The sequence below is a fragment of the Salvelinus sp. IW2-2015 genome, linkage group LG25, assembly GCF_002910315.2.
Source record: "Salvelinus sp. IW2-2015 linkage group LG25, ASM291031v2, whole genome shotgun sequence".
NCBI lineage: Eukaryota > Metazoa > Chordata > Actinopteri > Salmoniformes > Salmonidae > Salvelinus > Salvelinus sp. IW2-2015.
In genome coordinates this window covers 172589-190409 of record NC_036865.1, presented here as the reverse complement: position 1 = coordinate 190409, position 17821 = coordinate 172589, and the positions used below count along the sequence as shown (strand labels likewise).

Genomic DNA, 17821 nt, shown 5'->3' with positions numbered 1-17821 from the left:
TTACTGACACCGGCCATATTCAACGGGTGTTGTACACTTTAGCTTAAGACATGTAGCTAGCTAGGTAAACAATAAACGTAGCTAGGTGAACATCATGTAAGGTCACACATGTAACGTTAGCTAACGAGCCAGCCAGCTAGTTAAACAACAATGAACATTGTGCCAAATCATGTTGTTACTACCCTGCATGAATCTGCTGGGAGCTAACCAACCAYGTTCAATGTTAGCTAGCTAACATTAGGCTCTAATTAGCAAAGCAAACAGTTCTGGGATACYAATAAAGTCATACACGTAACGTTAGCTAGGGAGCCAGCCAGCTAACATTAGCTAGCTAGCTAACAGTACACTTTAGCTTGAAATAAAAACCACTTTGTCAAAATTTGAAACATTTAATATCTGAAAATGTAGCTAGCTAGACTATCTTACCCATATACATCATCATGCATGATGGATGCGTCTCCCTGTCAGAGATGGCATGCCACGGTTGCCCTTAGTTTGAAGATGTAATCCGGAAAACAGGTGTTTTCTCCATCTCTTTAACTATCCTACTCTAATATCACGGATTTCGAAACTCGATCCTGCAGAAAGTGGAGATCAACACTTATGGAGCTCCGCTACCTGATATATAAAAAAAAAAAGCCACGTTCAACACCGACTGACCAGCTCAAATAGACAAGCTCCTCTCTCGGCATGTCCAGCCTACTCATTACCTCAGCCAATCATGGCTAGTGGAAAGATTTCTGTTTTTTTCTGTATTTTAACCAACAAGGCTAGTAATTTAACAATTTTATTCGTATTTACAGATGGCATACATGTTTGTTATTAAGGCACATGAAAGTTCACATGTTCCAGAAGGCATTTCTACCAAAAAACACATTTTGATTACATTTTTTTTTTTTAAAGACTCCCCTGTGAAGTAGTGACTTGTGACATAAGCCTAGTTTCCTGAAACGGGTCACATATATACAAAGGTATGTGGACACCCCTTCAAATTAGTGGATTTGGCTATTTCMCCACACCCGTTGCTGACAGGTGTATAAAATCAAGCACACTGCCATGCAATCTTCATAGACAAACATTGGCAGTAGATTGGCCTTACTGAAGAGCTCAGTGACTTTCAACGTGGCACCGTGGCACCGAGAAAAATGGGGGTTAAAAAATAATAATAATAATAGATCTGCCCTGTGAGTGCTGTTATTGTGAAATGGAAACGGAAATCATCTGTCCGCATTTGCAACACTCACTACTGAGTTCCAAACTGCCTCTGGAAGCAACGTCATACTTTTGGTAATGTAGTTTATGTGTGTGTTATGGACAGGTGCGTGCCATGGACAGCGGTGTGCCTCCCCACTACAGCGACCTCTCTCTCACTGTCAACATCCTGGACGTCAACGACAACACACCCATCATCGAGAGCCAGGGGGGCTACAACGTCAGCATCAGTGAAGTGTGTCACACACACACACACACACACACACACACACACATCAGTCAGCCTATACAATCATATGCACACACACACAAACACACACATCAGTCAATTACATACAGAATATTATACACACACCAAAACACACACGCATCTATCAATTCAACTTTTAAAGTGCTTCCAAAAAAATAACATCTGAAAGGGATGTTTGCCTGGGTTTTAAAAAAGTAATTAACTCCATTTCGGTCTGAATTTAGTGAAACTACCACCAAACTACTGCAAAATGTAGTTAAATTACTAGTTGAATTACATGTATTGGAACTACTCCCCAACACTGACCCAAAGCCTTTTAAGCGTTCTGTCTCCCTACCCTGTCTCCCCATTTCATTCTGTACTGCCTGGATACAAGTCCCACAAAAATATGAATGGGTGGAATTTCACTCTGCTATAAAAACAACAACAAAAAACGATGAAATATATACAGTACACAGAAAAGATAGTGTATTACGCACATGATGCTGAAGAAGTTATTGTCCATCTATCTGTGTGTGTGTGTGTGTGTGTGTGTTAGAATGTGGGGGGTGGTACGTCCGTCCTGCGCGTGGTGGCCACCGACTATGACATCGGGACAAACGCCATGCTCTTCTACTACATCACCTCGGGTAACAAGGACCTCACCTTCCGGATGGACCGCATGACCGGCGAGATGGTGACCCGACCATCCCCACCTGACCGCGAGCGCCAGCAGGAGTACCGGCTGACCGTGATGGTAGAGGACGACGGCACGCCGCCACTATCGGTGAGTCAGAGAGGGTCAAAGGTTAGAGGTCAAGGGTGGGAGGGGGTTGGGGGCTGACACACAGAGCTAAGSGAACATGGATGATTTGAATTGGACAGGGTTTTGGTCACGGTGTTACCAGGGTCACGTTTAGTAGGCAAATGTTGCAGAACATAATGAATAGAGCCGTCTACATGTCAGAGAGYCATGCTTGTTTTATCTGAACGTTACACAACATTGTGCCTTGTTAAACACTCCCCTGGACAGTAGCTGTGTAACTTGTGACTTGGCTATAGGTTGTTGAACTGGCTTCAGTCAGAAGTCATATCAGGTGAATCACAGTTGAAAACATGTTGCCCTCTCTTGGTGTTCCTCTGTACTGCAAGCATTTCCCCATATGGACGGGCTAGGATTAGCCTGGCTTATTCCTGGTARTTTGAATGAGTCAATAACTTTGAAGTGGTTTCAGTGACCGAATATGATGAAGCTGTATGAAATAAGGAAAACATTTTGAATAAGGAAATATTTGAAATAATATATCAAACTAATATTTGCAAATCATTTATTCAGGCCTCAGAACATGGAGAAAGACTTCAAAACACATTCRAACGCATTTGAAGACAATGTTCACATGGCAATGCTCCCTACTTAAGGAGCTATAAATATAAAGCCTMTATATAGTATGGCATACGTTTATAGATGATTTGTGAAGGATGTACCTGTATGTAGTGCATATTAAGACTTCATGTACGCTATATAATTTTTTTTGATTATTTAAAGTGTCCCCATGATGAGTAGCAGGTTGATGGTTTAATCCCATGTGTTCTGCGTTGGCTGATCAGAGGTATATGAACAAGAAGTACACTGTGATACACAGGAAGTGCATGACGATGTGCAATAACAGGAAATCCACGGCTGTGGTGCCATTTTACTGAAAGAGGAAGAAGAGACTTGTTACTTCCTGTTTAGAAACATGTTCCTTACCACAATGTGATTTGTCTGAGTGTGTGCATGCATGCAAGCGTGCGTCCTCTATTTTTGCGCAAATGTTGGACTTATATGTCATGTGATCGGTCTTTGTGGTCGCCTATGTGTGGCCTCCGTCTCACAGAGTCTATGATTYACACACTTGGTGGAAAAAGTACCCAATTGTCATACTTGAGTGAAAGTAAAGATACCTTAATAGAAAATGACTCAAGTTAAAGTCACCCAGTAAATACTACTTGAGTAAATGTCTAAAATGATTTGGTTTTAAGTATACATAAGTATCAAAAGTAAAAGTATAAATAATGTCAAATTCCTTATGTTAAGCAAACCATTGTCTTGTTTTTTAAATTACAGATAGCTAGAGYKACACTCCAACACTAAGACATKATTTACAAACGAAGCATATGTGTTTAGTGAGTCCACCAGATCATCATTAGGGATGACCAGAGATGTTATCTTGATAAGTGTGTAAATTGGACCATTTTCCTTTCCTTCTAAGAATTCAAAATGTAAGGAGTACTTTTGGGTGTCAGGGAAAATSTATGGAGTAAAAAGTATGTTATTTTCTTTAGGAATATAGTGGAGTYAAAGTAAAAGTTCTCAAAAATATGAATATTAAGGTACAGATACCCCKAAAAACGACTTTAACTTCAACAGGATCGGTGGGTTCCCAGCAGGACGGTTGAGCTAACGTAGGCTAATGTGATTAGCATGAGGTTGTAAGTAACAAGAACATTTCCCAGGACATAGACATCTGATATTCTCAGAAAGCTTAAATTCTTGTTAATCTAACTGCACTGTCCAATTTACAGTWGCTATTACAGTGAAATAATGTAATGGTATTGTTTGAGGAGAGTGCACAGTTATGAACTTGAAAATGTATTAATAAACCAATTAGGCACATTTGGGCAGTCTTGATACAAAATGTTGAACAGAAAGGTAATGGTTCATTGGATCAGTCTAAAACAMTACATATACGCTGCTGCCATCTAGTGGCCAAAATCGAAATTGCACCTGGGCTGGAATAATACATTATGGCCATTGCTCTTGCATTTCAAAGATGATGATACAAAAAAAATACAAAAATACGTTTTTTTTTTTCTTTGTATTATCTTTTACCAGACATGTGTTATATTCTCCTACATTCATTTAACATTTCAACAAACTTCAAAGTGTTTCTTTTCAAATGGTATCAATAATATGCATATCCTTGCTTCAGGTCCTGAGCTACAGGCAGTTAGTTTTGGGTATGTCATGTTAGGCTAAAATTGAAATAAAGGAGCGGATCCTTAAGAGGTTTTAAGTAGTACTTTAAAGTATTTATACTTAAGTACATTACACCACTGACTGACACTTGACAATAGAGAAATGTGTCACTACTGAAACACCACTAGATCAGGAGTCCATGGGCCCTTTCTTCAATTGTAAGAAACTCAATGAGAGTTTGAGCACAGTACAGTAGAGCACAGTTCAGAAAAGTAAAGTAGTGCACTAGTACAGCAAGAGTACAGGACAGTGGGGAAAGTTTAGTAGAGCACAGTACAGTACAGAACAGTAGAGCACAGTATAGCAAATTATAGACGTCTATGTATTGGCCAAATTGATGTCAATGTTTGGGCTCTTGGAGGGCTAGTGCCCCCCCCCCTGCTCTCCACTTCTTCCTAAAGTGTGCACTTGTCCACTATCTACATGGTGGTCCTCTGTAGCTCAGTTGGTAGAGCATGGCACATGCAATGTTCAATTGGCCGGTGCCGTAACAGACTCCATAATGGTAAGATACAAAGATGAGGCAACATATACACACATATACAGTACCAGTCAAAAGTTTGGACACACCTACTCATTGCAGGGTTTTTCTTTTTTTTTATATTTTCTACATTGTAGAATAATAGTGAAGACATCAAAACTATGAAAATAACACATATGGAATAATGCTGTAACCAAGAAAGTGTTAAACACATCAACATTTATTTTATATTTGAGATTCTTCACAGTAGCCCCCTTTGCCTTGATGACCGCTTTGCCTACTCTTGGCATTCTCTCAACCAGCTTCATGAGGTAGTCACCTGGAATGCATTTCAAATAACAGGTGTGCCTTGTTAAGTTAATTTGTAGAATTTCTTTCCTTCTTAATGCATTTGAGCCAATCATTTGTTTTGTTACAAGGTAGGGGTGGTATACAGAAGATAGCCCTGTTTGTAAAAGACCAAGTCCGTATTATGTCAAGAACATCTCAAGTAAGCAAAGAGAAACGACAGTTCATCATTACTTTAAGACATGAAGGTCAGTCAATCCGGAATTTTCAATACATTTTCAAGTTTCAAGTTTCTTCAAGTGCAGTCGCAAACCATCAAGCACTATGATGAAACTGGCTATCATGAGGACCACCACAGGAATGGAAGACCCAGAGTTACCTTCTGCAGCAGAGGTAGATACTATCATTAGAGTTACCAGCCTCAGAAATTGTAGCCAAAATAAATGCTTCACAGAGTTCAAGTAACAGACACATCTCAACATCAAGGGAGGTTAAAGAAGGATTTTCAAGCCTTAAGACAATTGAGACATGTATTGTGTGAGTGCCATTCAGAGGGTGAATGGACAAAAACAAAATATTTAAGTGCCTTTGAACGGGGTAGTAGGTGCCAGGCGCACCGGTTTGTGTCAAGAACCGCAACGCTGCTGGTTTTCCACGCTCAACCAGTTTCCGTGTGTATCAAGAGTGGTCCATCTTGAACTCCAGCCAACTTGACACCTGTGGAAGCATTGGCGTCAAAATTGGCTAGCATCAGTGTGGAATGCTTTCTACACCTTGTAGAGTCCATGTATGACGATTTGAGGCTGTTCTGAGGGCAACTTAATATTAGGAAGGTGTTCCTAAAGTTTGGCAAGAACACCGCTTAAAAAAACATTAATACAATAAAACATTTATCCTAAATGTTTGCAGACAGACTGCTCACCATGTGGCCATAGTGGAGGGGATGCAATCCCATCACCTTGTGATATTTGTAGGGTTGTGGCTTAAAGCACATTCATTATTTTAAAAGCATGGGGGGACAGCATTTTTCAGAGAAAGATGTTTTAAAATAGACAGAACAAATAATTAGATCACTATCTTTCATTGTAATAATAGAACAAATCAAGATGTTCCATTGAAGTAATAGTGTTAAACAAATTACATGAATCCTGCATTTCTTTATTTTCCAACATAAAGTTTAGGAGGCTGGGTTTGGGACAGCCACCTCAAAAGAAATAGCTGTATAAACAATGGCTTTATACTGTATTAATTTAAAATGTTTTGTTATTGCCTTGGATTGAATTAGAACATATGTTAATAAAATGTCCCCCCCCCCCCCCCCCGCCTCTCTCTCCACAGTTTTATGACTTTACAACAGGTCATAAATACCTGGTAGAAACTGCCATGCAGTATTGAGAGAGTCAACCAGAACAAAGCGCTTCTCTTAGTTCAAAATCCTAATCCCAAAATGGGAGAACTAAACAATATTTCTACTTTTGAGAACGTGGGAATGGTCCGTGGACACTTAAGGGACAGTTATGATGAGTGTTTCATTTGGTGCTCCATGAAGGACAGGGAACACATAACTGTATCTCTTCAAGTGTTATGTACATCCTCCCAGCTTGTCAGGTTTACATCTAATATTATGAAACGTATGTGATTTAAAATGAAACTATTTGTAAAAAGATGTAATGTGATATTAACTTATGGCTGCAAGGTGAAATATTGAAAAACTGGAAAATATGTGCACATTTTCAAACGGCCTCCTAAGAAACTTTATTTTACAATATGCATATATTTACTACTGTTGGATAGATAACAGTCTATAGTTTTTCTAAAAAGGTTTGAATTATTTTCTAAAGTCGACAGCTAGAAATATTTTTACAAAGCCATTTTCTCCAGCCGAATAGAGTTTATCCCAAAATGCGATGTTGTCTTTAATGACTTTTTAATGGTCATAACTAGGATTCTTGCTCGTGGTATGACATTGATAGTCACACGCCTGGCATTCATCCCTTTTGCAGCAGGGTGTAATGCGGAAGTGAGAGAGTTTGGATAAGCAGTCGACGAGATTTCATCTCGTCCATGGACTGATAACACATCCTTGTTCTTGTGAGACCTGCGGCAGTTAAAAAAAATTTCCCGGCGCGAAAGCATCAATTTTGGTCCTCTGTCTACTGGTGAAGAAGGTCGATAAAGGTGAATATGATCCTGACGTTCGATATTTATTTGATACATGTCCAAAATCATCCTATATGTATGTTTTTTCCAAATACTTTAATTATACTTATTGGCAATTTTATTTCCTGGGACTTTAGATTATGAGAATGGAAGAATTTTTTGAAGAAAGACAGCATTAGCGCCTGCAATGCTATTGTTGCTTGCTACTAAAGAGGGAACATAGTTCGTTCTGGATACCGCAACTAAAGACTCTACTGGACATTGGACCCCGTTACAACATTCTGATGATATCAACAAGATAAGGACCCAATTTTGGGATGCTATTTTTTCATAATCATCTGTCGAACTGTTGTATGCTAACTTGGGGTGGCCTTAAAGGCTAAAGCGCTTTGAAAAACCCCCTATATGCTAGTGTTGTCTTATGCTAGCTTATGTTGTTAAGCTAAATATAACGATATATTGTGTTTTTCGCTGTTAATACACTTCAAAAATCGAAATATTGGCTTTATTCACAGCGATATTGTTTTCCATTAGCTATCCACCATATGTTTTCGAATTTTTATGAGGTGGTATTAGTAGTCGACGTTGGTGTAAGTGTATTTTCTCTGGCTACTGCTCGTCTTGGCTTCAGACTTTAGCTATGTGGTAGATTTTATGGTAGCATCATGTAAAACTGATTTATAAGCTAAAATCAATTGCACTTTTATGATACAAAACATAGAATTTATTGTGTAACATGTTATATGAACTGTCATCTGAGGTGTTTTCTGGTTCTTAGGTTTGTTTAGTTTATTTCGTTGGTTTGTGCATGCTACTTGAAATCAATAATTCCATAATCATAATCATAATTCACTTTTGTATTTGTGGTGAGCTAACAATAAATATATTGTGGTGTTTTCTTCTGTCAAAACATTTAAAAATCGGCATGTTGGCTGGAATTGACAAGAATGTTTATCTTTTCAAAATGGCGTATTTGGATCTTGTTAATTGTGTGAAAGTTAAATATTTTAAAAAACTATAGAATTTTGAGTTGGCTGTTGTCATATATTAATTCCCGACGTCGGATTGCAGCTGAATGAAGTTAACTCTCAAAATTGAGAGTATGGTTTTCACTATAACTTAACATATCACATGGCCCACGCCCAATGTGAGCAATAGACATTGAGACTTCGGCGCCATGGAACTGCCCTTTTCTACTCCAGAGTATAAAACCACCCGTGGACAAAATGTACATTTGATGCCAAAGAGAGCCACGGTAAACCGCATCTCGAATGGTTAAGAAGTCAGATTAATGCGGGACAGAGTACCCACTTTGGAATGGCTACATTCTCATGGCCATCGGAGACCATACAGCTGTAGTTTGGCTAACACAGCTGAAAATGGTTTAACTCTGAGACTATTTATCACTACAGAATAGGAGCAAATCTCAAAACGTATAATTTTCTAGTCTGCAGCTAGAAATACGTAAGTCTAGAACGAGAATACCGACAACCCGAGAAGCATATATTCTATGAGAACATTTCCGAATGGTACTCTGAATTATACAGTACATTCTCACCAACTACAACCTAGAAATACATTGTGATTTCTGGGAAAGTTAACCAGACCTTTACTTAATACCCATCCCGGATCCGGGATCCTCCTCATCAAAAAAGCTGACTAGCAAGCCTAGCCTAACGGGACAGGGATATCATATAATTAATTTTCATGAAATCACAAGTCCAATACAGCAAATGAAAGATAAACATCTTGTGAATCCAGCCATCATTTCCGATTTTTTAAATGTTTTACAGCGAAACACAATATGTATTTCTATTAGCTAACCACAATAGCCAAAGACTTCACCGCATATTTTCACATGTTTCTACCGCATAGGTAGCTATCACAAAACCGACCAAAATAGAGATATAATTAGTCACTAACCAAGAAACAACTTCATCAGATTGACATCTTATAACATGTTATACAATAAATGTATGTTTTGTTCGAAAATGTGCATATTTGCAGGTATAAATTCATAGTTTTTACATTGCAGCTACATCAAAAATATCACCAAGCAGCCAGAATAATTACAGAGAGCAACGTGAAATACCTAAATATCATCATAAAACATTTATGAAAAATAACATTGGTTACAGCAAATGAAGATAAACATCTTGTGAATCCAGCCAATATTGATTTTTTAAGTGTTTTACTGCGAAAACACAATATAGATTATATTAGCTTACCACAATAGCCAAACACACAAACACATTTATTCACCGCATAGATAGCATTCGCAAAAACCAGCAAAAGATATAAAATTAATCACTAACCTTGAACAACTCTTCATCAGATGACAGTCTTATAACATCAGGTTTATACAATACACTTATGTTTTTGTTCGAAAATGTGCATATTTTAGAGCTGCAAACCGTGGTTATACATTGTGAAAATGTAGCAACATTTCCCCAGAATGTCAGGAGCTATTTTGGACACTCACCTAATCTGACCAAAGAACTCATCATAAACTTTACTAAAAAAATACATGTTGTACAGCAAATGAAAGATACACTGGTTCTTAATGCAACCGCCGTGTATAGATTTTAAAAAATAACTTTACCTAACAAACAGCCTGCGTTATTGCAGACGGCGGAGAATAGAAATACCATTTTCCACAGAAATACGAAATAACATCATAATTGTTCTTACTTTGCTGAGCTTCCATCAGAATCTTGTACAAGGAGTCCTTGGTCCAGAATAAATTCGTTGTTTGGTTTAGAATGTCCTTTTCTCCTGTTCGAATTCCGCTGCCACGATGATGTTCCCATTTTCTCTCGACGCAAAGAACGGAAAACTCCAAAAGTCCAATAAACGTTGAATAATCTGATAAAACTCGGTTGAAAAAACATACTTTACGATGTTATTATCACATGTATCAAATAAAATTAGAGCCGGAGATATTAGCCGTGTATACCGATCGCTTATCAGAAGACAATATGGAGGTGCTTGCGCGCCTAGTAGAGAAAGGAAATTCCTGACCTGCCACTCCAAAAGCTCTTGTTCGACCTCAGATCAAGCTAGACACCTCATTCCACCTTCCACTGCCTGTTGACATCTAGTGGAAGCGTATGAAGTGCATGCATATCGATAAATATAGCCAGTTGAATAGGCAGGCCCTGGAACAGAGCCTCGTTTTCAGATTTTTCACTTCCTATATGGAAGTTTGCTGCAAAATGAGTTATGTTTTACTCACAGATATAATTCAAACAGTTTTAGAAACTTGAGAGTGTTTTCTATCCAATAGTAATAATAATATGCATATTGTATGATCTAGAATAGAGTACGAGGCAGTTTAATTTGGGCACGATTTTTTCCAAAGTGGAAATAGCGCCCCCCTATTGACAAGATTAACAGAGACTCTGATGAACTCTACATGACGATCAAGCAACAGAGAAGACAACAACCACATACGGGCGTAAATATATACATTGCACATGAACAGCCGCTCATTCGAGAATAATTGCAAAGGATTAGCATTTTAATGATTATAATTATCCACTCTGTGTAGTGGATATATCCTGTATTTTCTGCTCTTTCTCAGTCCCCACCCCTTTCCTTTGTCTACCATGCCGTCGTATCAGCTTAGCCCCCTAGGGACTTTTCTATCATTGCTAGTAACCAATATTAACTGTTTGTTTGCTATGTAATTCTGTGTGATGATTTAGTTTAATTAGTAAATAAATAATTAAGCCAATTTGTATAWSGCTGATTCATGATTTTGGCTAGGGTTCGTGCAAATATTCAAGGGTTTGCAACTTCCAGTAATGAGAACTGATGAGGCAATTAATAATTAATTAATAGAAGACTAATTGATCAGATAWTAAAATATCTGAAGAGTTAAATGCGGAAAATTATAACTTTGTAATCTCGACATTTTCCATGGTGCCCTGACTTCCTAGTTAATTAATGTTTACATGATTCGTTTAATCACATAATAATTAGACCTAGAGAACTGATTTGATATAAATAAGTCTTCACATTTAATGATAGTCCAGACACGACACACCTATTCTGTAAAATCACCCATAATATAATAGGTCCCTCCTAGGCCTACTAGAACAACATGTCCTTGTAGCATTGGGAAACCTGCCAGTGAGTGTATATTATGCTCAGTGATATAAATGACTGAAAACACAAACAGAAAGGTTTAAGAGCGCCGATTTATTATAGAAAAAAATTACATCAGCATTTTATTTGATAAACATTTTGGAAAAGGCTTTATTTCACATGGTGTTGCCAAAGCTGCAGCTGTTTGGCTATTACACACACACACACACACACACAAACACAGACCACCAGTGGCTATCACTACCGTAGACACAATCTAAACATCATGTCTGAAATGCCAGTTTAGTCGACTTCACACATGCTTTCACTGTCCTTCTCTGTCTGACTGTGCTTTGGTCAACAACTTTTCCATTCACTTATGTATACATACAGATAGATAAACATAAAGATAACAAAAAATCAAGTATAAGCACAAAATATGCCAAAGGATATCACAAAACAGTAAACACAACAACACCATGTAATAAGACACGTTGGTCATCMTGGCAGTGAAGGCATTGGGCTGGTTGAGTTTGGGTTACTAGATCCATCTACTACAGTAGAACCAAAATTGACACTTCTCTTTAAAAACAGACCATCCYGCATAGCAATATATCTCTAATATTTATTTGACAGTTTCTAGTACTGGTTGAATATTTGGACATTGTTAAGTGCAGGGAAAGGTATGGGAAGGAATGAGAGTGAGGAAAGGGATGGAGGGGGGGGTTACAGAAACACAGTAATTTAGGTAGTGAAATATATACAAGGGGAAAGAGGAACAACCCAAAAATGGGAAGTTTAGATACATAAAAGTGGGCTTTGGTCTCGTTAGAACAGCTCAGAGAAACACATTTTTAGAAACAATTGTTTAAGGCTGGTTGGGAATGGCCTTAAAAACTACTGTCAGCCCATGGGTACCTCTTACTACCCTGATCACTTTGGCACAAGCAAATGTGCTGAATATGCATTTCAGAGTCATAGGAAGAGGGAAACATCATAGAAATAAATAGAACACWATGGGCCAGTTTCCAGGACACAGATAACGCTAATGCTATTGGACTAAGAAGCACTTTCAATGGAGAATCTCCATTTAATTTTGTCCCTCTTTTTTAGATTTAGTCTAGTCTTAGTAATTTTGACAAAAATATTACGTCTTAGTAAAAAAATAATTTGATTAATAATTTAGTCAAGTTATTGTCAAAATGAAGAAAACAAATGGGCCATTTTAGTCAACTAAATGCTCTTTCATTTTAGTCACATCATTTATATTGCCTCATTAACTTATACTAAACATAAATCACTTCCATGTGCACAAACATATATAGCTTTGTCCTACAAACATATTTTTATGCATACCATCCTAWTCTCAACAGCAGAAATTACAAACGTATATAAGAATTATCTGGCCACGTAAATTCCTAATTCAGGCTACATAGATATTACACACACACACACACACACACACACACACACACACACACACACACACACACACACACACACACACACACACACACACATTCAGTAGCAAAATGTCAGAGGCATGTTTGTTCTACATAGCATATTTCTATCTGAACATTCCAAAAAGTTGCATCCTGCTGAACGCGCCCCAGTTTGTTAGCTATAGCTAGCTATTGAGGTAACATGACTGAACAAGGTGTAGTCTAAACAAATGGTTAACGGTCTGGTCCGCAAGTAACCTACTTTCAGCACGGCCCACAATATTCTTTATGAATATAAAATGCAGCCCGCCAACGCACAATAAAAAGAGACAACATAGACCCGGGTCATATCTTTTGAACAGTAAGGGCTAGCATCAAGCGTTTTCTCTGAGGAAAAGAGGGAGACTTGGCTACAGAACCTGCCTATGAAAGGCAGTGGGGAAGGTGGGAGGGTTGCGCGAGACTACAAATTCTAAAAACAGCCTACTTTTCTCTACTCAAGGAAGAGAAGAACGTAGCTAGACTGTAGTTTTACTATTAAACTCAATGCTGCTATTGTTTTGCATTTTGTAAAGCAGCTTGTGTTTCTTAACCAGGCAAACGGTAGCTGACTAGAAGGCTGGTGGTGACTGGTTAGCTACGGGAAATCAAAAAGAGTTGCCTGCGCAATGTGTATAATCGGAGACGGAGCTGGAGCGAAGCCTGTCCACARGCATGGCTTGCTCCCCCCCAGCTCACCAGCTGATGTAGGCTGTGTGTGCCGGGTGTGGTGCATCCTTCCCACTGCTGAAAAGAACTGCATCTGTCCTGCTTATATTAATTGTGCTTATCACTGAAAAGTGCTAGATTTGTTCAAAAACTATTGTCCTGTCCACTAAAGAGTCCGATTTTAATCACAGAGATAATGTTGTCGTGTCTCATTTTAGTCAACTGAAATGAAAAATCACTTTCGTTCAGTTCGTTTTTTTTCTACGTCTGTTTAGTCAGTCTCGTCAATTGCCACTGAAAATAGGTTTGACAAATATTAGGGGAAAACAAATGTCTAAATTGATGCTTAATCTGTGTCCGGGGAACAGGCCCTATATGGGGGAAATCTCTTTTGGGGAAAATGGCGAGGGAAATGGTGAGGAGCATATCATCAAGAGTCCACAGGAGCTGCTTTGTATCCTCTACAGCCCACCTCGCACCCACACTCCCCTCAGTACAGTCCTGGGACATCAGATCAGGAGCACCTGCTGGTCCTTGAGCTGTCGTCAGTGGTCAGATGGTGCATCACATGCTTAGCGGGCCCCCCACTGCAACACAAGTGTCGAGAACAAATCCCTCCCCCTCTTTGGCCTCCTCCAGTTGTTGTTGCAGGTGGAACATTTATTTTTAGATGAAACTGTCCCCTCCTTCCTTCTCCCATCCATCCATGATGCGGTACACAGCGAGAGAGCTCTCCCAGCACAGAAGGTTGTGAGACAGGCTTCAGGGTGACATGGCAGAGCGAAGATGAATAACTAACCACAAGGAGTTTCTGGGTTAGGGAGCCATTGACTGCTTCTCTCTACATTTGCAGGAAATCAGGAGACTCTAGGACGGGCTCTAGAAAACACAGACGCATACAGTGAGCTCCAAAAGTATTGGGACAGTGACAAATGTTCTTGTTCTGTACTCCAGCACTTTGGATTTGAAATMATACATTGACTATGAGGTTAAAGTGCAGACTGACCTCTTTTAATTTGAGGGCATTTTCACCCATATTGGGTGAACCGTTTAGAAATTACAACACTTTTTGTACACAGTCCCACCATTTTAGGGGACCAAAAGTAWTGGGACAAATTGACTTGTGTAAGTAGTCAAACGTTTAGTATTCCTAGCACGCAATGAATTCATCTAGCTTGTGTCTCTACAAACTTGTTGGATGCATTTGGTGTTTGTTTTGGTTGAGTTTCAGATTATTTCGTGKCCAATAGAAATGAATGGTAAATAATGTAGTGTCATTTTGGAGTCACTTTTATTCTAAATAAGAATATAATATTTCTAAACATGTCTACATTAATGTGGATGCTACCATGCTTACGTATAGTCCTGAATGAATGAATAATGAGTGAGTAAGTTACGGGTGTACAAATATCATACCCCAAGACATGCTAACCTCTCACCATTACAATAACATGGAAGGTTAGCATGTTTGGGTGTAGTATGATACACTACATGACCAAAAGTATGTGGACACCTGCTCGTCGAACATCTAATTCCAAAATCAAGGGCATTAGTATGGAGTTGGTTCCCCCTTTGCTGCTATTAAAGCCTCCACTCTCCTGGGAAGGCTTTCCACTAGATGGTTGGAACATTGCTGCGGGGATTTGCTTCCATTCACCTACAAGAGCATTAGTGAGGTCGGGCACTGATGTTGGGCMACTAGGCTTGGCTTGATGTAATCATTGCGTGCTAGGACTATGGCACCAAATACTAAACGTTTGACTACTTTAATATACATAAGTGAATTTGTCCCAATAGTTTTTGGTCCCCTAAAATGGGGGGACTATGTACAATAAGTGCTGTAATTTCTAAACAGTTATATGGATGAAAATACCCTTACATTAAAGCTGACGGTCTGCACTTTAACCTCAGTCATTGTATAATTTCAAATTCAAAGTGCTAGAGTACAGAGCCAAAACAACAACAAAAATGTGTCACTGTCCCAATACTTTTGGAGCTCACTGTACACYCACACCAAGAGAGGGAAGTTAGTTACTGCATCAGATACTGTAAGTCGGTCTGTTGTAATATTGGTTTGCTTAGGGAACATTTGTAACTGATGAGGAAACAAAGTCTTTGTACATAAATGTTTCAATACTTTCAGTACTTTGCCAACACAGTCCCCCCAAAATAGATAAAAGAATACTGCACATTCTGTACAAGACACAAGCAATTCTACAGACAGTCTGCAATTCATAGAATAAGACGAATGAGATSTGTCAGTCAAAAGCAGAACCAGAAAGAGGTTCTAGACCAGTGTTGTGAAATACTGAAAAAGAAAGCGGAAACTATTGATGCTAAAATTCCACCGAGTTGAAGGTCAGTGTGGGCTATTATTTTTAAGCAGAAAACATGAAGTGAGCCTGTGTTTGTGTGCGTTAGAGAATCAGCTGTGGAACAAGCTTTTATATCTAAGACAGGCTTAGTGGCCTAAGACAGGCCCTCTCTCCTCTCTCTGTTCCGCCAAGACTTGGCTACCAGGAAACCGGGCAATCCACCTCGGAATGCCGTGAATGTCTGTACAGGTTCCCCAGGAATAAAGATTTAAAAAAATATTTTGATCAAAGGAGCTCATGTTCTAGCCTATGAAGATGGAGAGTGGCTATKTGAAATTGCGCCCTATTTCCTATGTAGAAAGCACGTAGGGCTGTGTGTATGGTTGGGGTAGGATGGGACAGAGGGGTCAAATGATTGTCTGTCAGGTGTGAYAGTAAAGCTGATCTGAGTGATAAATGACAGTAGCAGACCTGGGTTCAAATACTTAAGCTGGGCATGATTGAACTTGCCTGGCTCAATTGAACTAGAAGAATAGTTGCAAAACTGTGAATGCTGCTCATCTGGGACTCCAAGTAGGCTATGGCAAACACTTCAAATATTTGAAAGATTTTGAATAGTATTTTAACCCAGGTCTGGACATTAAGAGGGTGAGAGGGGGAGGAGTCAGAGGAGGTAAGTGGGGTGGTGCAGCCATGCTCTATTCAGTGGGGACTGGGAAGTGGGAATGGGGAGTGAAACTGGATTTACCAGTTTCATACCAGTTTCCTTAGTCCCGTCACACTAAAGCCAACTGTGTGTGTGTGTGTTTTAGCCAAGACTTCCTTCATATGCTGGATGTTGCATGCTCTGTGCTGTGACAGGCGTGTAAAGCAATGGTAAGCTCATATTACGTCAGACCTTGGTTGCGTTTGTGTGGAAATTAAAATGACAGCAGTCAACTCTTGTGCAATATCAATAGGTGGCTGTCTGCTTCTCTGTGTATGTACTTGCATGCGTGTGGAAGGTGGCCATTTGTCTATAAAAAAAAATWAAAAAGCGCTTTTGGTYKAATTTTCACAAGTATGTGGTAAACTCGTTTCAAAACTTTAACCACAACACACAAAATCATACAGTCACTTTTTCACCAAAGTTAATAAGTGTTCCATCTGGAAATACATGTTTCACATTGCAATACATCTTCATCTAAAGTAAATACCTTTCACAAGGCAATGCTCACATTACTTTAGATATCATCCACAGGGATGTTGGTTGATGTTGACTCCAATGCTTCKCACAGTTGTGTCAAGTTGGCTGGATGTCCTTTGGGTGGTGGACCATTGTTGATAKACACAGGAAACTGTTGAGTGTGAAAAACCCAGCGGTGTTGCAGTTCTTGACACAAATCGGTGCACCTGGCACCTAGTACCATATCCTGCTCAAAGGCACAKAAATCTTTTGTCTTACCAATTCACCCTCTGAATGGCACACGTACACGATCCATGTCTCAATTTTCTCAAGGCTTAAAAATATTGACAAGATCAGAGATGTACTGTYTATAACAAATCAAAGTGTATTGGTAGTGTACACAGATTAGCAGATGTTACAGAAGGTGCAGCAAAATGCTTGTGTTTCTAGCTCCTAGAGTGCAGTAATACAATATCAATACAAACATGCAAATAATACAGAAACTCCAAAACATCCCCTATACAGTAAACTGAGGGGGGGGGGGGTGGTAATGGACCATTGGCCAATACAGTACTGTAATATGGTGATATATTTTCCATTTAAGTAGCAGACAATTTGATCCAAAGTGACAACAGTCCACACATTTTGGTGTGTGACTCCATTTTGGTGTGTGACTCAAACCCACAATTCCAGTGTTGCTAGTGACACGCTCT

At 39.1% G+C, this 17821-nt stretch overlaps 2 protein-coding genes across 2 annotated transcripts in view; one reads left to right on the top strand and one right to left on the bottom strand.

Moving 5' to 3' along the window:
• Window positions 1–1309: 1309 nt before the first annotated feature.
• Window positions 1310–17821, top strand: part of LOC111951656 (cadherin-23-like) — an 89995-nt gene continuing 73483 nt past the window's right edge. Inside the window, exons 1-2 of the mRNA XM_070434814.1 lie at window positions 1310–1447; window positions 2001–2228. Coding sequence (XP_070290915.1) covers window positions 1328–1447; window positions 2001–2228 — 348 coding nt within the window. The 5' untranslated portion in view covers window positions 1310–1327. The remainder of the gene's footprint in view (window positions 1448–2000; window positions 2229–17821) is intronic.
• Window positions 11574–17821, bottom strand: part of vsir (V-set immunoregulatory receptor) — a 30686-nt gene continuing 24438 nt past the window's right edge. The window contains exon 7 of the mRNA XM_023969868.2: window positions 11574–14507. Coding sequence (XP_023825636.1) covers window positions 14470–14507 — 38 coding nt within the window. The 3' untranslated portion in view covers window positions 11574–14469. The remainder of the gene's footprint in view (window positions 14508–17821) is intronic.